This window comes from Myotis nattereri (assembly GCF_964212035.1).
Source record: "Myotis nattereri genome assembly, chromosome: 3".
NCBI classification, from domain to species: Eukaryota; Metazoa; Chordata; class Mammalia; order Chiroptera; family Vespertilionidae; genus Myotis; species Myotis nattereri.
Window position 1 is genome coordinate 22,891,324 of NC_138077.1, and position 23,494 is coordinate 22,914,817.

The 23,494-nt window shown below is 34.7% G+C and overlaps 1 protein-coding gene across 1 annotated transcript in view; it reads left to right on the forward strand.

Moving 5' to 3' along the window:
• Nucleotides 1-23,494, forward strand: part of RSRC1 (arginine and serine rich coiled-coil 1) — a 357,359-nt gene that overhangs the window by 281,917 nt on the left and 51,948 nt on the right. The window contains exon 7 of the mRNA XM_081086755.1: nucleotides 18,214-18,282. Coding sequence (XP_080942881.1) covers nucleotides 18,214-18,282 — 69 coding nt within the window. The remainder of the gene's footprint in view (nucleotides 1-18,213; nucleotides 18,283-23,494) is intronic.

Consider the following 23,494-nt stretch of genomic DNA (forward strand, 5'->3'; position numbering starts at 1 on the left):
CAGCAATTCAGAAGCTCTGAATGTGTCACACTTAAGCACTGCATTTGTAAAACTTAGATTGTTAATAGTAGTTTGAAATTTAAGTTATCTAAAATTTATCTAAATATTGAAAATAGATTTTAAAAAATACCCTATCCCAGTGAGAACAAATATATCTCTAATTATAGTTTTGCTAGCTGGATTAATGATCTTAACCATATTTTCTACCTACTGCTGGCTCTAATATCTGTTAAGATTAACTATTTAGATTTTAATCTTTGGTTTGACCCTATTTAAGCAGGATGTACTTTAAATTTTATTTTTAGAAAAATATTAAATAAATTATATTAAATAAATAAATATTAATATTAAATAAATTATATTCTGGCTTAAGTCTTATCACTCATTCTTAGCATGCCTAGAATAATTTCTCTGAAACTTCAAAGGACTTAAAACTAATCAAATCCAACTCTTAGCAGCCTGGGGAACTGCAGCCCAGGTCACAGATTCGATCATTGCTAAGCTAGAACTAGAATCCATTTCTCCTGGTCCCTGGATTGCTCCCTTTCAGCTCTACTCTGGGGTCCTTAAAAATCTTAATATGAGAACTTTTAAACTATTATGTATTATAAAATTACATATGCATTCACAATTATAAGAAGTAATTTGCAGTTTTCAATCTTAAGCTAGATAATACTTTCATAGGAGATTTTAATAAAGTAGTTCCATTTGATTTACTTATTTTTTACACAGTGCCTTCCCTAGAAGCCTGACTGACAGGGTTTCAGTGTTCAAAATAGCCAATGGAAAAATTAAAAATCACCAATTATGCTAAAGTTTTCTTCATGCTGAAAATTATTTTGTTGTTATAAAGGAGTTAAATTCCAGCATAAGTAGTTAAAACTTTTCTAGCTTAGGTACGAATTCTACAAAACACTGATGTTGAGTACTTTGTCCTCTGTCATTCCATTTAACATTCCAACAGACTGTAGGAGAAACAGAAAGATAAATTATTCTTGGTGCGCCACCTAGTGAAATTCGGGTGCTGTGTATTTACTGCAGTGCATTTAATTTGCAGTAGGCTGCACATTCAACTCCCATTTGTTATTCCTATAATTTTGCCAAAAAGAAGTTCACAAAGGAAAAGAATCCAAAAACCTACATCCACAAAGGTTGATTTATTCCTCATATTTTGGTTTACAAAATTTTCAAGACTGAAATATTATTAGCAAGAATATAAATACTTTGCTCACTTAATCTCTGAAGGCATTGCCTTGAACAAAACACAGTAATGGGTAAAGTTTTTAAAATTATGCTTGTCCAGCTTAAATCTGAGATTTTACAAGATTTTATGTTCTAGAGAAAAGTTCAAAACACTGAAAATAGATGGTATGAAATCAGACTGAAGATTTTGTATAAAGCATTTTAAATGACTCAAGCCTTTTATGATAAAACATTGATGTTTTTCTTTAATGAGATTGTGTTTATCATAAATCAAAAACATTTTCAAAATAATTTGTGCACATGTGCATTTGAAATGAAAATTGTATTCTCATAAAAATGCTGGGTGTACTGATTTGTAGTATGTAATAACACTATGTTGAAGAAACCATTTTTAAAATTTGTGTTTCAAGTGTTAGCTGTGAAAACTCTTGCATAGTTTATATTATAGATTTTTTGTAACACTACATAAGCATTTATCTGCTTCACTTGTAGGTGTTAATTTTTAATAATATCAGATTTCAAAATGCTGGCACATGGTAAGATAAAAATAATCTTGTCATAGATTTGTTGATATAATATTAAATTTGTATTGTAAAAAATCAAGGAAAAAACTACATTCAAGTGGGAGAAAAATGTTTCCTATAAATCTACATTTGTTGTGTATGAGGAAGAGTATAGGACTTTTGTGGCTATAACTATAGTTCTGAAAGCTTTTGATTTGCCATTTATTACTATGAATATTCAAAATTCAAATTCATAATAATTGCTCTTAAATCTGTTATATTGAGAAATTCTAAAGTATAAACCAGAATATTATATCATACCCTAAATGAATTTTTTGGTAAGAGAAGGGTTTACCCTTAAAAATTTGTAGGTAGGCATATTTATATGTGTGTACCAACATAAATAAACATACATTAAATTAATATCTTAAAATTAGAAGTTTTGAGGAGCTATGCCAAATTTTCTACTTGGAATATTGATATTCATATGTCTAGAATAGAATGTACTAATTAATGTAATTTTCTGGATACTGATAAATCTCACAATATCCTTTTTGTCATAGATGTTTCTAAAATATTTAAGTAACATGAACAGAATTAAATCTTTAACCTATGACTGTACCTCAGTCATTATTTTACATGTTAATTTTCAGCTTAACTCAATGAACAGTTATTTAGGAGCTAATGAACCATGTGTAAAGCTGGTGAGATATCTGATCTCAAGGAGTTGGCAGTCTAGTATAGAAGAAAGTTACATGTCCAACTGGCTAAACAAGACAAACATAGCCCTCTCAGACCTAAGAAGATGAATTTGTGCTGACTAGGATAATAGGTTAATGCATCATGGAAGTCGTGACATCACAGTTGAATAGTTTGTAGTTGATACTGCTATGAATGTAGATAGAGCAAATGTGAAATACAGAGCTAAATTTCTAAGTGAGACAGAGCATGTCCAGGGACTTAAAAATATGTATTTTCTCAGTTTAAAGTAGGTCCATTTTATATTCCGTACAATTTCCCAGAAATATCAGAAACCACATTACTTATGCTTAGTGCATATTTCTCCAAATAAAATTTTGTTACAAGGAAAAGACTCACTACTAAAATTTTGTAAATGGTTAAAAATGTATAAATTATATCATAATCAGTACAGATACATAGTTTTATGCTAATAACTACTCTAGGTAAATACTAATATCAATAAGAATCTATATATATTAAAGCCTAACCAACCGGTCGACCAGTCAACCAGTCACTATGATGCATACTGACCACCAGGGGACAGATGCTTAATGCAGGAGCTGCCTTCTAGTGGTCAGTGTGCTCCCACAGCCAACCTCTTACGGCCAGCCAACCTCTCTCCATCCCCCGCCCCCCCCCCCCCCCCCGCCCAGCCGGCCCAATCCGCCCCCGAGACTGGGTGAGATGGCCTTGGTCAGGCCTAGGGACTCCATCCGTGCATGAATCCATGCACCGGGCCTCTAGTGTATAGATAATATTGCCTATTTTACATAAATGTAATATCTAACCCATATATGATACCATAAGATATGTTCTGTTCTGAGAGCTTGGCATATATTAACTCATTTAATCCTTATACCAACCTGATGGCTTGTGATGGAGGTACTATTATCAATACCGTTTTCAGATGAATTAACTGAGACAGAGAAATTAATTAAGATGATTGCCTTAGGTCTCATTGCTAGGAATGGGTAGAGCCAAGATTCAAACCCAGGCATTCTGGCTTCAGAATCCATTCCTTTAACCTCTCTGCTATAATACCTCTCAGTAATTCATTTTGTCCTGATTATAAACGTTTTATTAATAGCTAATGCTATAGAAGATATCACACTCTAATAAGTGTCTTCCATTTCTTTCATATATCCAAAGCTTTTAGATGGGGATCTGATAAAATATGTTATTATACCAAATTTCCAGGGTAGTGTGTTATATGTAACCAGACATCAGTATAAATAAAATCCCTTTTGCTATTTTGAAGCTATAAATATTTTCAGCAAATATAGATCATTTTCTTACCGGTGTTTTCTTTCCTTTATTGAAATACTAAAAAGATTATTGATGAAGGTTAATGTAATAAACATTCATTGGCACTGAACTGAGTTTTAAGGATGCAAAGGTGAACAAAAAACACATATATTAAATAAATGATTACAATATAATATGGTTAATGCCAAAATAGAGATACTATAAGAGTGACCGTCTAAAGTTAGGAAGGGATTTTCATAAAATATAGCATTTAAAGAGTGAGCAGAGCTTTCCAAACCTAGGGTATAATAAAAGCACAGAATTGTGAGAGTGTGGTGTTCTTATTAAACTGAAATAAGTTCTTAGTGTTTAGAGAATAAAGACTATGCGATGGAGTAATAATGGGAAATGTGGGTTGGGGCCACTTGGTGAAGGATCTTGTAGGTCATGCTAAGGAAAATGAGGTTTTCCTTTTTTTAAAAAATGTTAGGAAAATGAGGTTTTTCTGAGAGCTCGTTTTTAAGGAAGATAATGGATTCCACTGAGCCCACATCACAAAAGTAATACTGTTCCAAAGTTAAATACCTCTCAGAAAAGTAGTCCGGATATCTTTGCTTAGTCCAATCCCCAGGGGAAATCTTAGACAAGGAGAAAGAAGTGGTCCAGGAGAGCCTTCACTAAACCAACCAAAATTATTCGACTTAAGTTTTAATCATTAAACTGTTCTCTATAAATCTCTAAACTTCTATGCTCCTGTAAATTTGGTTTCTGGAGAATATATTTCTTGGCTTCTGGGCAATATTCATTGAGTCATGTATTTATTGAGCTTCTACTCTATAGCAAATGTATCGAGTTCTGGGGTTAAAGTGATGAGCTGGAGAGACAATGTCCATTAAAAATATTTTTAAAGATTCATAATCTTATTTTGACAGAATAAAAAGAAATATTTTTATTATATATCCGCCACATGCAATCCTTTTATATCTTGCCTAAAAAGACGAGAAAGATAGGCAATATTATCTGCATTTTGCAATTGGGGTTACTCAAGCACATCTTTAAATTTACTTAATTAGGACATTTGTTTAATCAGCATAAGAATGTGGCTTCTTGAACCCTAATTCAGCATACCCTTCACTGGGATGCCCCAGTTGTTTGGTAAAAATATATTTTCCATTTATGGATCATTTTGATTTGTTTTTTTCCTTGTGTTTTCTTCATTAAACTGTTTAGTGCCTTCTCCAGAGTATACTGTATCAGTATCTGATTTACATCAGTTTTTTTGTATCTGATTTGTGTGCATCTGATTACACCGTCCCAAAACATATGAAGCAAATATTGACACGATTGCAAGAAAAAGCTTTGAATTCTGCCATCATAATGGGAGATGTATTAAACAAAACAACAAGCCAGCAGATTTGCTGTGGTGAACACATGTAAGATCCTGAATTCAAGATTTAGGGAATATATATTCTTTTCAGGTACTAATTAAACATTTACAAATTTGACCATAATTGGTTAATAAAGCATATCTAAACATATCAAAAATTATCACATACACTATATTCTTTGACTGGAATGAAATTAAATTAGACCTCAGTGTAAATAAAGAACACCAAATAATTTGCAAATTTTAAAACATTCATTCAAGTGACTTATGGATCCACACACAAAAAATCACACTGGGATAAAATGAATTTAAAATTCTGTGTTTCTAAATATTATGTCGAGATTTAAAATTGCACAATCCAGCCGTGGGCAAACCATGGCCCGCGGGCCGGATCCGGCCTGTTTGAAATGAATAAAACTAAAAAAAAAAAAAAAGACCGTACCCTTTTATGTAATGATGTTTACTTTGAATTTATATTAGTTCACACAAACACTCCATCCATGCTTTTGTTCGGCCCTCCAGTCCAGTTTAAGAACCCATTGTGGCCCTGGAGTCAAAAAGTTTGCCCACCCCTGGTAGACCCTCATGGGGCCAGAAATCTGTAACAAGCTTTCCATGTGATGCTTATACTAATATATGCTGAAATTTGAGAACCATCACCTTACACAAAGGTACAGTAACTTAACCTACTTGAAAATAATTAGCAACAAAATAGAGATTGTAAAATATTGGTGGTGATTAACTAGGACTAGAAAATCACTAGTAGTGTCTGCAGAACTGATGGGTACTGTGTTCCAGTTTTGAGGACAAATTCTTATCATCATAGCTTGATAGAGTGACTGTAACTAAGATCTTTATTATATTATTTTCTTTGATTTCACCTTCATACTGTGAATTGTTGGAAATATTTCTCTTGTTTCAAAACTGCTATATAGATTTTAAATATATGCATTTCTTCTGATATATTTACTTTGTGTTGCCTATAAAAATATGTAGATATAAATGTCTTTTTAATCTTCAAAATAACTTAAAGGATACTTAAGACGCATATTTTATGTATAGTATGCTTTATTAATGAAGTACATGGACTTGCTAATAAAAATTCGCCTATAATAGAAAGACATGTTTTTGAAATTTCTTACATAGATCTTAAATTTCTTACATACAGGGTGGGGCAAAAATCGTTTTAAAGTTGTTCATATGGAAAACAATACAATAATTAATAAATAATAATACAAGAATAATAGGAGTTTCACATACAACTGTAAACCTACTTTTGCTCCACCCTGTATTTCTTACCTTTCTTATTAATTTCTAATCCAAAAAAGTTCTGGTTTATTATTTCTGTGATATTCAACTTGTCTATATTCAGTTATTTTTGTTTGGGACTGAATTCTGAGCATTGGTGTAGATCATGACTATGATTTTTAATTGATACCCTTTTTTTCCTTATCTCTTCTACCTTAAGCTGCCACTGCCATTGTTTAATTCAACTATCATATGAGAGAAAAGAACATGCCTTTTCATTAATAGGCTAGTAAAAGGTCATACATTGGTCCAGTTTACAGTTCACCCTGGAGAGTAAATGCAACAGTTTCATTATGTGCCTAATTTTCACAGACCTGGGGGAGTAGAAATCTCAGAGATCATTCCAAAACCAGGTCACACCTCCAGGGTGCCTCAAGTTGTCATCTAACAAGCTGGCATTATTAATTTTGAATTATATTTGCAGTACTCGTTAGCATAGTAGGGGCATTCCAGTTAGTAGGGCAATGATACAACTCCCTCTCAGAATGTGGTATATAAAAGGTGCATTTAAAATATACTTTTAACACGATTAAATCAGGGCATGGCATAAAGCTCCTTTGGGGAAAATTTGTGGACTCAGCAGTGGAGTCTGCATTTTCTCAGAGGTGTTAGCATTTTTAGCGTAGAGATGTATGTATTAGAGCACTGCAATCCAGCTATTGGCCTCAGACTTAAACGATGAGTCTCTCAAGGTGAGGCAACCAAAATCATGGCACGCACTTAAATACTGAGCATTTCGTATTCCTGAAAGAAAACAACTTCAGAGTATTTTTCAAGAGCATGGCAATTTCACATCAAATTATTTGCTTTCATACTTATTTTACAATACTATTTCATACATGACCTTTCTGACTTAATAATTAAACTTTGACTTAAAAAAAAAGATAAATTATCTTTCATTTAGAAGCTCTAGTACAGCTGTGGGCAAACTACGGCCCGCGGGCCGGATCCGGCCCATTTGAAATGAATAAAACTAAAAAAAAAAAAAGACCGTACCCTTTTATGTAATGATGTTTACTTTTTTTTTTTTAAATATATTTTATTGATTTTTTACAGGGAGGAAGGGAGAGAGATAGAGAGTTAGAAACATCGATCAGCTGCCTCCTGCACATCTCCCACTGGGGATATGCCCGCAACCCAGGTACATGCCCCTGACCAGAATCGAACCTGGGACCTTTCAGTCCGCAGGCCAACGCTCTATCCACTGAGCCAAACCGGTTTCAGCAATGATGTTTACTTTGAATTTATATTAGTTCACACAAACACTCCATCCATGCTTTTGTTCCGGCCCTCCGGTTCAGTTTAAGAACCCATTGTGGCCCTTGAGTCAAAAAGTTTGCCCACCCCTGCTCTAGTAGAATTAGATTTTTTATACAAGTTATTCCCACACTTTTTAAAAAGACATTATAGTGTAATGAAAAGAGCATAAACGTGTTATAATTCTTGACTCACCCATTTATTGAGCAAATTATTAAGCCTCTATGAAACTTTTGAAGATTATATGAAATAACTGTATCTTAAAATACTTAGCACAGTGACTAACACATAGTAGGTTTGCATAAGTTCATTTCCCTTTAGGAAATGACGCCATGAAAACAAAGATATAAATAAAAATATATAATTCTATTTTTCAAAAAAGAAACACCCGTTGTAATATAAGAACATAATAAAAATTAGGGAAACAAATATAGCATAATTTATTTGATATGAAAAACAATTGCATCTTATCCTTATTTCTGACATACTGCAGTCAAACATTGCCATTTCTGGACTTGGTTCTTATATTTAAAAGAATCACTTACCTTTAGTTACTCATTTCAAATATGTATTAATAGGGTGTTTGGAGCTACTAAAAAGAATAAGCATTACAAATCACTGAGTAGAGTCCAGAATATGATTCCTTTCAAAGGGTATAATTCTGTAGCTCCAAACCCCAGAGTTTTCCTGAAAATGCTGAAACATCTTTCTTGGAATGGGGTTATAATGGTGGCCAACTGACTTCAAACTGACATCCAGTTGATGGATGTGCAATAAGTCAAAGGAACACAGAATGATGAAGTTATTTTTATTTTCCATATCAGCATTCTGTAAAACCGGGGGGGGGGGGGGGAATCTAGTACTGCTTTTCATTGAGAGACTAGACATCACAGCAGTTCTGTATCTCCATGTCGTTATTATTGGATTTTCATTGTTTTCAACTTTCCTTCTTAGATTTTAGCAAATGACATCCTAATTACTGTGGCTAAGCAGTTTATTCATGTTACAGAATGGGAAGCTACGTAAGCATCAGGCATCAACACAACTGGAGAAGAGAAATATAAGCTTGGTCAGAATGCTACATACAGCACTTTATTTTTTTTAAAAAAAACTATTCGCTCTCCACTTTTTCATCTTAAATGGTAATTAGACCTATTTGATTCCTTTCTTGTCATTGGCACCCTTATGGAATCCAGCAGGAGCACTGGGAATAAAAATGTCTATTCAAGTGAAGAGCATTAGGATAGTCTGCAGACAGCTGCATTAGACCAGCATGTCTGTTGGACATACTTGTGTGTCAATCAGCAATGACATTGTCAGACAGCTTTTCTAATAAATGACAGGAAGTTTTCCAACAGAATAAAAAGAAAGGCACATAAAGTAAATCCTTGCACGTTTGGGTAATCTTTAAGCCTACATTGGGGATATAAAAATTAAGAGAAAATCTGGACGACATGACATAGGATATAGTGAAAGAAAAACTATTACTTTGGGAACTGCTACAGGGTATATAAAAGGGAATCTTATGTAAAAACAAACAAAGCAAATTAACATGTTTCAAATATTTATACTCCCCTATTGGTGCTAAAAAAAACAGTAGGAAATAATTAAAAGATACCATATGGAGATGGGCAAAGGGGCGGGTGGGGGCGTGGGACATCTGTAATAGTGTCAACAATAAAAATAGTTTAAAGAAAAGATACTGTATCATTTTGTGATTTTCCGTTTGTCATTCTCACTGAATCCACAATTTTCAACAAATGCACCATTTATTACTATTTAAATAATTTGCAGAGATAAATGTAAATGATCTTAAGAGTAATTTGGGTATAGTATGCTGCTGGAGAATTTTCTCTGGCATCCATTTTATCCGTTTTTTAAATAGATGAAGGAAGAACATTTATTGATAATGAACAGTGCCTTTCTTGTTTCCCCCAGTGGCTGTGAAATAATTACAATTTCATGTTTGTAAATAGTTTTTCAGTTACAGTTACTATTGACCCTTTATGGTGCTTGAGGCAAATTAAGAATAATTATTTCATATATTGACACGACTAAATGTTTCTACGTGTACATTTGTATTGCTAGTATTTATTAATGGTAGAGGTTGGTAAGAAATAAGAACTTATAATTAATCGATCTCACTTCTATGCTGTGTGTGCAAAGGAGGTAGAGGCGGGGCAGGGGAAGCTAGTATTATGACCATATGACCATAGTTATATAGTCTTTAAATATGCAGGAACAGCAGCTATGTCCATATGTAAATTTTTAAATGAATTTGGTACTGCTGAACAGTGAGTTTTGAGGTTATCATCTATGCTGAGGTCTAGATAAGTGTAAGAGCTATAGGTAAAACCCAGCAAAAATATCTGAGAAAACCTTAAAAACCATGGCCAATTAGGATTATTTTTTAATATAACATTTTTATTTATTTTTTAATTTCTTTATTGATTGAGGTATTACATATGTGTCCTTATCCCTCCCCATTGCCCCCCACCCTCTCCCACTCATGCTCTCACCCCCCTCTTGTCTGTGTCCATTGGTTAGGCTTATATGCATGCATACAAGTCTTTTGGTTGATCTCTCCCCCTAACCTCCCCCTCCCTTACCTTCCCTCTGAGGTTTGACGGTCTGATCGATGCTTCTCTGTCTCTGGATCTGTTTTTGTTCATCGGTTTATGTTCATTATATTCCATAAATGAGTGAGATCATGTGATATTTATCTTTCTCTGACTGGCTTATTTCACTTAGCATAATGCTCTCCGGTTCCATCCATGCTGTTGCAACATAACATTTTTAATATTAATTACTTTTTTTTTCTCTGAAAGCCATTCTTAACTGTTTCTAAACTAATAAAAGTTTAGTGTTGTCTAATTTTGGTTACTGTTTGCTTCCAAGTGAATGAATAGGTAAGAACTAGTCATTTAAAAAAGCATTAAGCTATAATTTACAAGCTCTGTATCTTGGCCATTCTGACTTTTAACCAATATTTTAACTTTCTTGGGCTTTTATTTCTTCATCAGTCCTCCTATATAATAAAGAGGTAATATGCAAATTAACCCTTACACCCTCACAAGATGGCTGCCTGTGACCAAGCCGGCAGGGGGGTTAGTGAGGGATGACCAAATGACTGAACAAGCAGGCTGCGTGGGACAACCAGGCCGGTGAGGGGGCTGTGAGGGGTGACCAGGCTGGGGGGAGGGGCAGTTGGGGGCAACGAGGCCGGCGGGGGGCAGTTAGGGGTGGCCAGACCAGCAGCGGGGGCAGTTAGGGGTGATCAGGCCGGCACACAGAGGCAGGGAGTGGTGATCAAGCCAGCAGAGAGGAGGGGGGGGCAGTTAGGGGCAACAGGCAGGCAGGCAGGTGAGCAATTAGGAGCCAGCGGTCCAGGATTGTGAGAGGGATGTCCGACTGCTGGCCTAAACTGGCAGTCGGACATTCCCCAAGGGGTCCTGGATTGGAAAGGGTGTAGGCTGGGCTGAGAGGACCGACCCGCCCCCCATGCACAAATTTCATGCACTGGGCCTCTAGTAAAATATATTATATCATTTTTACTCACACTCATTTTTTTAAAGCATAAGACAACATTTAAACTGAATAAACATGTGTCACTATGCAGGAAAGAGTAAAATATCAGAAAATTTTCTCAAATGTATTTGGATGTCTAATCCAATAAAGTCCACACATATATGAAGGACAGGATGGGCAGGGCTGGATACAATACTAGTGTTCTGATTACAAATCATCCTGCTTTACACTCATTGCCTAAAATATTTTGACACAGCAATGGCGTGAAATACCCACGTATCTTGATCACTTTTTATAGTGTTAATGTGAAAAGCACTGTTATTATAATAAACTGAAATAAGGAGAAATATACATTTTTGCTAGATGTTTCTATTTATAGTCTATTAGAACATTTCTCTAGGCTCCAAAATTTATATTAGAGCATTATAAGATTTTAATATCTCAAGAGAATGATTTTCTTAACTTTTTAGTTTTTTGTTTTTGTTTTTTTAATTAAATCTTTATTGTTCAGATTATTATATTTGTTCCTCTTTTTCCCCCCATAACTCCCCTCCACCCAGTTCCCACCCCACCCTCCACCCTCACTCCCCACCCACTGTCCTCATCCATAGGTGCACGATTTTTGTTCGGTCTCTTCCGCATCCCCCATACCCCTTTCCCCCCCAAGAATAGTCAGTCCATTCCCTTTCAATGCCCCTGATTCTATTATAATCACCAGTTCATTCTGTTCATCAGATTATTTAGTCACTTGATTTTTAGATTCACTTGTTGATAGATGTGTATTTGTTGTTCATAATTTGTATCTTTACCTTTTTCTTCTTCTTCCTCTTCTTAAAGGATACCTTTCAGCATTTCATATAATAGTGGTTTGGTGGTGATGAACTCCTTTAGCCTTTTCTTATCTGTGAAGCTCTTTATCTGACCTTCAATTCTGAATGATAGCTTTACTGGATAAAGTAATCTTGGTTGTAGGTTCTTGGCATTCATCACTTTGAATATTTCTTGCCACTCCCTTCTGGCCTGCAAAGTTTCTGTTGAGAAATCAGCTGACAGTCGTATGGGTACTCCCTTATAGGTAAACTGACTTTCTTTCTCTTGCTGCTTTTAAGATTCTCTCTTTGTCTTTTGCTCTTGGCATTTTAATTATGATGTGTCTTGGTGTGGTCCTCTTTGGATTCCTTTTGTTTGGGGTTCTCTGCGCTTCCTGGACTTGTAAGTCTATTTCTTTCATCAGGTGGGGGAAGTTTTCTGTCATTATTTCTTCAAATAGGTTTTCAATATCTTGCTCTCTCTCTTCTTCTGGCACCCCTATAATTCGGATGTTGGTATGCTTGAAGATGTCACAGAGGCTCCTTACACTATCTTCGTATTTTTGGATTCTTTTTTCATTTTGCTTTTCTGGTTGGGTGTTTTTTGCTTCTTCGTATTTCAAATCGTTGACTTGATTCTTGCGATCCTCTAGTCTGCTGTTGGGAGTCTGTATAATATCCTCTATTTCAGTCAGTGTATGCTTATTTCCAGTTGGTCCTTTATCATAACCTCAAGGGTTTGACTAGATTTCTTGAGGATCTCACTACATTTATCGGCGGTCTCACCAGTCTTTTTGAGGGTCTTACTAAATTTATCGGCGGCTTCTAGAAAGTTCTTGAAAAACCTTAAAAGTGTGGTTTTGAACTCTATATCCAGTAGTTTGCTTTCCTCCATTTCTGTCATTTGTGTCCTGTTTCTTTGTCTCCGCACTTTTTATGCTTCCCTGTGTTGATAAAGTGGTTTTCTGTGCTAAGTGTACTCTAGGGCCCAGTGGTTCAGCCTCCCCAATTACCTGAGGAGTACACTCTTGGTGCACCCCCTTGTGGTCTTTGTGCACAGTCTTGTTGTAGTTAAGCCTTGATTGTTGTAGGTATCACTGGGAGGATTTGACCTCCAGGCCAATTGGCTGTGAGAATCAGCTGTGTCTGCAGTGAAAATTCCTTGTTAGGATATTCCAACACATGCATTTAATATTCAACTCTATTTCTCCTGCTCTTCAGTTCATTTATGGAATTCTATATTGATGATCGCAATTTAATTTTCAAGGTGCAGTTAATATCTTATTAAATCACTTTTAAAGGCATTTACACTGAATCTAAAAAATTCTGTTTGCCTTGTCGACTCTCATTCCTCTGCTTTGTTGTTCTAGAGTGTTATTGTTTGTGTTTTTGTTTTGGCTCTCATAGGGTTGGTTTTCCTTGAATGTCTGGTAATTCTAGGTTGGCTGTTCATTTTTATACTTGACAGTCCCTGTAGCCCTGCCATTTCAGCTCATTATACCCAGTTCCGTTGATCGTGTCAGGAGACAAGGTGTGTTGCTAGTAAGAACACATTAGTAGCTTGTCAGTCCTTAGGCATTTGTAGTGACCAGCCCTTGCCTCACTGGGTTTATTACCTCCTACACACACTGCTTTAACCTGTGTTCAAGTAATAGCTATACCCTATTTACCCTGCAAGGGAGGTGCCATTGTTCAGCTGCTCCATTCATAATTCCCTATTTAACATTTGCCCCAGGCAGGCCTACCTCCTGTGCTTGGTTTCTACTGATTCTAAAATTGAAGTGCCCTTGGAGTTCCTCCCATATCTGTGTAAGTCTTCTGAATATGATTGGGCTGTGATTTCTTCTAACCATTTTTCCATAGATTTGAACCCGTATGCTTGCTATTTTTTAAGAATTCCTCAACATTTCTGGTTTGTTCATGTTGGTACAATTTCAGAGATTGAGCTACATATAGAAAAGAACTTCCAGGTGAGATTTCCACAGAGGAGAAAAGTTAAACCCTTATTAAAAGATCTTCTCTGGGAATATTAATACAGTCCTTTCTGAAAGTAGGGGATGCATTGAATACCTTTTCAGTCCTTTTTTTTTTTTCCAGTTGTTGACCTAATTGATTTTCTCTCATAGGGCATGTAAAGTTCTTCCCTGAATTATTTAAAATCTGACTTAAGCAAACAGCCACAATAATCTAAAAAGTCCTATATCTGTGGAATTTTTAAGTAAAGTCAGTAAAGATGAGAATAAGTTCTCATAATATGCCCTTGACACCACATACTGAATAGTCCCCTACTTCACCCCACATCACCTCTACAGCTGGTCTTCTAATCTCCATCATTCAAATGAAATAGCCATAGGAGGCTTCTTTTCTGAAAGGAGACTTCACTTTAGAAGAAACAAAATAATATTTGTGTTAACTTTCAAAGTCCTTTTGATTCACTTGTTTAGGAAATATTCGTTGAACACTAACTGTTAACCCCCAAATTTCAGCATCTGAAAAAAATAAAATATGTTTTGTATAAGACAAGTTATCAGGAAAGCATTTCCATTCCTTGTAGAAATTCAGTGACCCAGATTTCTTTTATCTTGTGGTTCACCATCCGTAGGTCCTCTGTTCAGCCAATGAATGGGGAAAGAAAATGAGGATTACATGGGAGTTTTTTATAAGTCAGGTATGGAAACATGACACCCATCACATATGTTCATATTCCATTGGATTGAACTCAGTAAATAGCCCCAGTTAACTTCAAGGAGATAGAACATGTAGTCTGGCTAAACAATCATGAAAAATATTACTAACAATTTCTGTCACTTATACTAATGTCCTTAGCTCTTGAGGAGATGGGATATTTCTGTAATGAAGGAATAAAGTATAAACATTTCATAAGGAAGGTATTGAAGTGCCTAAGAAGCAAGGAGGGAGCAGTCAGATCCACTTGGGGACAAAGGGCATTGGTCAGCGAAGGTTTCAAAGAAGAGCGTGCCATTTGAACTAAAACTTTCTGGTGAAATTTTCTCAGTGAAAAAGTGAGATAGGAACCCCAATAAGAACAAAGGCATGATAATACGAACAAAAGGCAGGATGACCCACCAAGGCCATGTATCCTTGAAGTAAAGAAAGAAGAGTGGTGAGTGATGAAGCTAGAAGTCACATTGAAGTCAGATTGAGAGGGGCTTTAGATGGCATCTAAAGAGTTTGGATTTGATAAAGATGTGGCTGGTTAGCTGTTGTTTTTTTAAAAGGAGAGACTGTAACAGGATAAAACTGAGGTAACTATTAAATTTGGCAATTGCAGAGTTTTTAGGGCCTCTGGCAAAAGCTGTGAGGACAAAGTCTGTTGGAAATAAGAAGAGGCAATAACTTGGTTGAAAGAAGAGTTAGTATTGTACAGGATTTGTGAGCCTTGAATCTATTTATAGTCTAAGCATAGACAAGAGTGAGTGAATCTTAAGGGGCAGAAAGAACCCTAAGGAAATGGAAAGGAATCGATTCTAAAGCACAAGACAATGGTTTACTTTCCATTTGAGGCAAAAAAGAAGTAAGGGTTGACTAAGATACAGAGGTGAATGGGTGTTAGGCTGGAAAAAATTAGTGACTTGGGGGAGCTGGTATGAGGTTACTGGCACTTGTAGTAAAGAAAGCATTGTAAGTTGTAGGAAATAAGCATGTAAACCAACCAGGGGTGCTGACTAAGGAGGAACACCAAGGAAGGGTCCATGTTAATTTCTAAATCATTGGTAAAAGCAGTAACATTGATATACCATTTTGTAGGCTGCCTCTGCAGCAAAAATAGGAAAAATTGGTCAGATGTATTGTAACAGGTTGGCAAAACAACAAAGGAATCAGGAAAATAAGGGTGTTATGAGCATGGAAGTGAAGTGGTTGCCTTGGGCCAGGGAAAGAAGCAAATCCCAGAGGGTACTATTAGCCTGGGGGTGGGGTGGGTTGGAAGAGCCAAGGGATTGGAAGTTGTGAACAAGGTTAGTGGAAGATGGAAGTACTTTTGGTAAATGCATAATCCAAAGGGATGATCAGGAATCATAAAAATAAAAAAAGATAGGTCTTACCACTTTATCATTTTTTTGGTTCATCTAATGAGATTCAGTATCATCATTTATAAAATGGGATTGCCGCCTTTTAGAGAATATTAAAAAAATTATGATAAACTAAATCATGTATGAATGACCATACATTTGTTCCTAATCCCATTTAAATAATAATATAATAAAGCAGACATAAAGAAAAAAAATGTTTCTTCCCAAGTCCCTTAATAATCAATGAGTTTATCCTATTTGAATAAATAAATTTTCCTCAAATGAATTTATTTAGATTCTTTGTAGAAAGCACACTGACTATTAATAAAATTCTCAAATGTGTGCTTTTTAAATTAATTACCTATGCAATTTTGATATAATTCAAAGTTATTTATATAAACACACACATATGCACATACTTGGGAATCTTGATTGACAGCATGAAGTTCAATTACATAAAATATTTAACCACAGCACAAGAGCCATTTGCAGTTTTAAAAAAAAATCTAAAACAATATTCCAATGAATTGTCCATGTATAACAACAAATCAGTAAGAAAGGACAAACCGGCATAGTGAAATAGATAAATCAGATTTAGGCAGGGTAGTTTATTGAATTTAAATTGTGCCCAGTTGGCCCAAGAGCTATATATAAGCAATCCATCTTACATTGTTAATGGAGGTTCTTGAAATCCACCTGATGTTTGCATTATTAAATTTCAGTTTAATGAGCTCCGCTAATACATATTGAAGATGGTTGTAAGGAGTAGAATGTGAATCTGAGCGGGATAATTTGAAAGAAACATAAGCTGAGCATTTTACATGACTCAAGGGGTATATCTACAATTACACATATAACCAAAATTGAATTTAAATGGAATTTCTATTATCCTTGTCCTTCTACTAGGGAGAATAAAGTGTAAATGAAGTAAAAGTCTTTAGAGTTACTGGTGGTTTGTTTTTATTATCTAATTTAATAGATTCTTGCAGTGATACAGAGTGGCATAAAAGTTTTAATATTTCATGACTTTAAATGCAGCCTAAGTATGTATTAAAGCTTGTAAATGGAAACAGATGTCTGTGTAATTGGATATAGCACTTCACAACACCATTATATAAGTTTTATATTTGAAGAAAGTGTCGATATTAATGGTGAAGAAAAATAAACTTTGAAGAAAAATAGTTATGTATGTGATGTGTATTTTCTTTAAATTCCCCCTTTAAGCCAGGTTTTATACTTCTGAAGGGTATGTTGATTTTGCATAGGAAAAAGATATGCAGCAAAAACTGAAGAGCAAGTGTGTTTATTTTTTAAATCACAGTTTACATTACTGTTATTATTATAATAAAGGCTCATCCAAAGTTTAATGCTGGCACAGTTTGATTCTTTTTCTTTTGACAAGGCAATACTTTTTTAACTTAATATTTCATCAACTATAATGCTATTAGAGACTTATTTTCACTTAGTTCACTCATCAGGCAGTGAGACGGCAATAAAGGAGAATCGCTCCTTTGAGACGTTAATGCTTTGGAATAAATGATGTGCTAGAACAGAAATTTAATTAATTTACAGAGTATATTGATAGTCCCTTGTTACTGTGCTGTATATTTTTAATCTTCTTTAACATCTGTAGTAAAGTGTTTGAAAACCCCTGCAGTTGAGCAACTAGTAGATAATTAAGTAATAAGGGAAGAGGTTTCTAGAGGGAAAAAGATTCTTTTTACCAAATGCTGTCATAACATGAATAAAGAACTGCTACTATGATATGCAATGGGGAAAAAAATAATATGCTACCTAATTTGATACTGTTCCAAAGATATTGTAAGCTTCTCATATTTAAAATGTGAATTGTAGCTTAAGAATTTTTCTCTGAAGTTTAAAACAGATGCACTGTACTGACAAATCAGATGACCAAAAGCTTTCCCCAGTTCATATGCCATTTTTTAAACTTATGCTGCTTAAATTCATTTACCTTTTTGTACAGAAATTAGCTTGAACTAAGCTTCAAAGTTTTGAAATAAATATTCTAAAATTCTGAATAAGTATTGTAAATGGTATATTTCAGATTTTCAGCCCGTTTGTTTTTTTCTTCTGACAACTTCACAAAAAATATATAAGGAATTTCTTTTCCCGTTCCCCAATATTTTCACTTATGATACAGACATAAAATAAGTGCAGAAATTTTATTGTTTTTATTTCAGCAAAAGCTGATGAAGCATTGAAAGCCAAAGAAAGAAATGAAGAAGAAGCAAAGAGAAGAAAGGAGGAAGGTAAAGGCATATGTTCATTTTGTTATAAAGCATTCATTATAATGAGGGACCGCTACTGGGCATGTTTTTCTTCATTTGTTTAAGAATAAACCATAAATTATAATGAAATTAGGGGGTACCTCATGCTACTGCATGAGCCTAAACTATGACACGATATCACACTATACTCAATATCTTGAACACTAATTATTGTTTGTTAACATAAATGTTAGTTTATTAGCATCCTAATATATATTCTGGGGAAACTAGGAAGATATAAAGTTATAAAGTAGAGCTGGTGTTGGTTTGTTTCCTTCTGACTTTTATCTTTATACTTAACAAATTATCAAAACCAGTCATAGAAATGGATCAAACTTATCTGTACATTTTGATGTTTTGCCAGAGATGAAGAAAAGTCCCCATGGCAAAAAACAAACAAACAAAAACACTTTAAATAAAAAAGCTCTTAAGAGGAAATAATAAAATATGAAATGTCAGAAATAGTCATTGTTCAAATTAAGAAATTTGTGTCATAGTTTTTTAGATTAAATATTTTCTTTTAATTATATTGAAACCACCATCCAAAAATACTATGCAAAGAAATCTAACTCATTTTTATCTCCCCTAAAAAAATTTTATTTCCCCTTTAGTTTGCTGTGACTTATGTAAGTGAAAATGTTGCATTCTTTCCTTCACATGGGCTTTATAGATAACTGTTCTAAATTATAGTGCTTAAAGCAAGATCCAGGCAACGCTTTCCCTGTGAGTTAAGATGATTCACTTGGACTGCAATCATGTCTCTTTACTGGCAATTAGCAGAGTAACTATTTCCTCTGTGAGCTTTCAAGAACTTGAAGCCTGATAATGTGTTCTGAATATTGGCTTTGAGTGCCATTGTCTAAATCTAAAAATTGAAAATTTTGCCATAATACATATCTTTTATGTATTATGCCAGAAACATTTTTTAATTCCCAACTTTCAAATGTGAGCTGAGAACCAATAGAACCTAAAATGTTTGAGTATGATGGATTAGAATGATTAAAAGCAGTATTCCATGAGAGCCATGCCCCAAAAGCAAATCAACAAATCAAAAAAAGGAAGAAGATAACATAACCAACCTGTGTAGATTTAAGTGGCAGAACCCAACAAATAAGTAGATTCGAACTACATGTGGACTAATTTATATATATAAATGTGCAGTATTCTTATCATATTTGACCCCCATAAGTCGTGGCTTTATGTTCTTGTCCTAGATCATCTAATTTTATGGTTTAGAAAACAAGTGAATTCCAATGGCAAAAATCCTAAGTAGAAAACTCTTCTTTTGGCTTGCTGAGTGTATATTTTGACACTGTTAGTGGAAGCAATCTATCTGATTTCAGTTATGCTTATGGTCACCCATAGTACAAATAGATATACTACTAGATGCAAAATAGTCCAAGAAAATTATAATATTTGAGTGCTCCAATATTATGTGGTATTCTGATCAATGAAACTTACTAATAACGTAATAGCCCTTATAAAACACTGTGGTACTGTAAATTACAAGTGTGGTACTTATTACCAACCAACATAGTGAATATATCTTGCAGTAGTTATTAGTCTAATCCCATTAATTCAAATCTTAATTGGAGTTATAATCAGTTGGAAAAGGATGGTACTGTGATTATTTTGAAATATATATATGAACACATGCCCTAGTGAAAGAAACGTTTTAAACACTTCAAAATCCCTCATTTATGCAAAGAAATCTAACAAAGTTTTAATGGTGACATTGATATTTCTAATAGTCTTTTTTTCCCCATTAAATTGGTTCAATCTTTAAAAGGATGTTTTGTTAAGGCTTTTTTTAAGTAACTGGAAATACTTGAATGTTGTATTTTAATTCTTTTGAAAGTATTTTTTCTCATAGACTTTCACTAAGTCATACAGACCTTGAACTTAGTCTCTGATCTGAGAGTTATTGAAAAAGCACATCCTCCAATCATAGCTGTTTCAAGTCTGTTATCCTAACGAGTGTGGACTCTAGGGTTATATAGGATTTAGTATCCACAATGCCTAGCACATAGTAGATACTCAGTTTCTTGTTTATTGCAGTTCACTCTTCATTCTTTAAATCCATGCTTACATAAATTATCTTGAGCTTGTAGTTTATTCCAAATAACCTGGTTGAGAGTGTAACCCAACTCTGTTATGTCCCTTTTCTAAGACAGGACCTCACTCATTTAGTCTATTTCTCAAAAGAATTAGAGCCATTCAAAAAGAAACCAATGAATTTCAAAATACTATCAATGTTTGCTAGTATGAATATATCAAGTTTTTATCTGAGCTCACTGAATTTTCTGTGCATACAAAAAACATAAGAAAATAGATTGTATTTGAAAGGCACAGATGTACATTTGTAGTACTACAAATGTTGAAAGAAAATTCTGGTAAAATAACATGACAATAATTTTAAAAGATAAAACGTGTTTCATTCAATAGTTTTCCTTTGCTTATACTTTGTAGGTAAAAGAAAAAGTAAATCACTGGCTACATTCTTTTTTTTTAAATATATTTTATTGATTGTTTTACAGAGAGGAAGGGAGAGGGATAGAGAGTTAGAAACATCAATGAGAGAGAAACATCGATCAGCTGCCTCATGCACACCCCAATTGGGGATGTGCCCCACAACCAAGGTACATGCCCTTGACTGGAATCGAACCTGGGACCCTTCAGTCGGCAAGCCGACGCTCTATCCACTGAGCCAAACCAGTCGGCACTGGCTACATTCTTTGTTGTTGTTGTTGTTGTTGTTGTTTGCTTTCAAAATGTTTTCTTATCGGTTGCCTAAACACTTGAATGCTATCAAGTTGATCTTTCTGAAAATGATTAATGTATAAACTACATTTATTTTCCTTATATACTTAACCTAGCTGCAATTAAAATCTGAGCTAATCTATATGTGTATGTGTATATATTTCTGTATCTGAAAGAATAATAATCTTTAATTTCCAATCTATAAGCCACTAGTAATTCACGCTATCATATCATTAATATAGTTCATCTCTTAATTTCTCAGTATGCTAATATACAGCCAGGATTGAAAGCATTGTTAAAATGTAGGTAGATGTTATCTACCCAGCTCCGTTTATCCATTCTCTGTTATCTCAAAAGAGCTACTATTTTAGTATAGCAAGATCTGTGCCTTTCAAATACAACCTATTATACAACCCTTTTCTTTGAATGTTCTTAAATCAATATCATAATTATCTTTGCAAGTATTGTATCCAAGATCAAAGTTAAGCTACTCACCAAAACTTGTCCAGGGTAACTACTTTGCCTTCTACCCTTTAAACGGTGGGTCCCCATTTAGAGTGCTCTTCATGGTCGTTGTACAGCTCAATAGATTGTCCTGAACATCACCAGTACATTAGAATGGACCCTCTTTCTTGAACCATTTACTCTATCTCTTTCCATATTAGCTGTATTATGTAAAGGGTACATTATTTAGTAGTAAAAGTCAACTGAATATTTAAAGTTTGGGTTTATAGTTTCCTTTTTTAAAACTAAGCACTGTTTTCTAATTCTACATTATATTTTAGGAAAAATGAATAGTATTAAATCTTTCTTATTCTTTGGCCTACTAAATACTTGAGTTCTACTTTCACTTTTTCTCTGTGTTTGAAAATGTTCAGACTACATAAAATTAACAATCATTTCAACCCTTTTGATTTATTTTTGTATTATAAATGCTTTAGCATAACTTTAGATTTTCTGTATTTTATTTTTATATTATTGTATGCATTTAAGCATTCTAATTATGTTTTTAATCCAGTTATAAGCATAATAGTCTTTCTTGCATTTTAATTTCTAATATGAATTTATATGTGGCATAAGTATAGTAGCTTTTTCATTCTTTCTCCCCTTGTGTTTATTCACAATAGCTCTGCCCATCTGTTAGTTTTCTATTTCAAATATTTTCGTTTCCAAAAGTATTAGGCAACCCATTAAATTATCAAGGCAACAGTGGACAGTGATAATAGGAACATAATATGAGGTAGTTCAAGTTTCATTTGTTTCAATTGAAATTCATCAATCCTTTTGCCACATCCTATCCACAAAAGGGAAAATAGATTAGCCTTAATTTTATCTTTGTTGTTGTTAATCCCTTGGCCAAGATGAAGGTAAAAGTACCATTAGCTAAAAGGAAAAACAGGTGCCAGGCAATGTTCTAAGTACTTTACATATTTTAACTCTCTTAATCCTCATGAACTCTCTGAGGTTTGTGCTGTATTATGTCTGTACTATAGGGAGGATAGGAAACTAAGGTAGGAGTGCTTAATAACTTCTCTATAGCTAATAAGTGGTGAAGCCAGTACCCAATATATATGACTCCAGTATATATTCCCCTTCTTTAAACAGCCTACACAAATCACAACCTTTACCATTAGTGTTCAAATAAATATGATTCAACTCAGTCTCCTCTATCCTTTGCCTTCCTCTCTGGATCTTGCCCTTTAGCTCTTAAGCATTTGTTTACTTTATTTTCTTATCCTGAGATCTATACCCACATTAGGTTGACTTGTTATGCCCAGAGTTCAGGGTCCCCAACAATCCACCACCAGGGAGCCCCCTCCGATGCAAAAGCAACGAGTCTTTATTGATCAATTCTAGAATTGGCTCCCAGCCTCTATCCGGCGCAGCGGTGAGGCGAGAGAGCGTGTCCCAGGAGAACAAAGGTTATATAGGGCTAGCTATTTGGGGTGGCTTTAGGGGTGACGTGAGTTACTCAGTTCTTTCAAGTTCCGTTCTGTCCCTTCAGACTCACTTGGGTTTCTGGGGCACCCAACAAGTGAGGTACTCCAGTAGATGCACAGTTTTCTTTTTTCATAATCTCTGTTCACTTTTCTCCCTAGTGACTGGCTTGTCTCTGTAAGTCACTCACTTGTCAAATCCACACCAGCCTTCAGAGACTGGACCTGAGCCAGACCTGAGCATCTAGTTTCTCAGGTTCCTTTCTCAGAGGTCCCGGCTCTCCTAGTACTTGTAAAACACACTGAATACCAAGTCTTAACCACACTCGGGAGAGAACTGTTACAATCCCTTTTTTGCCTCCACTGTGGCTCCCTGCCTAAGACCAGAGAAGAAGGTGAATGTTTGGGATTCTAACTATCCTTTATTCCTTCTGGAGACCCTTTGTAAGAAGGTTGGAGTGAAGTTAGTAGGGCAAAGTTAACAGGTGCAGAGTTAT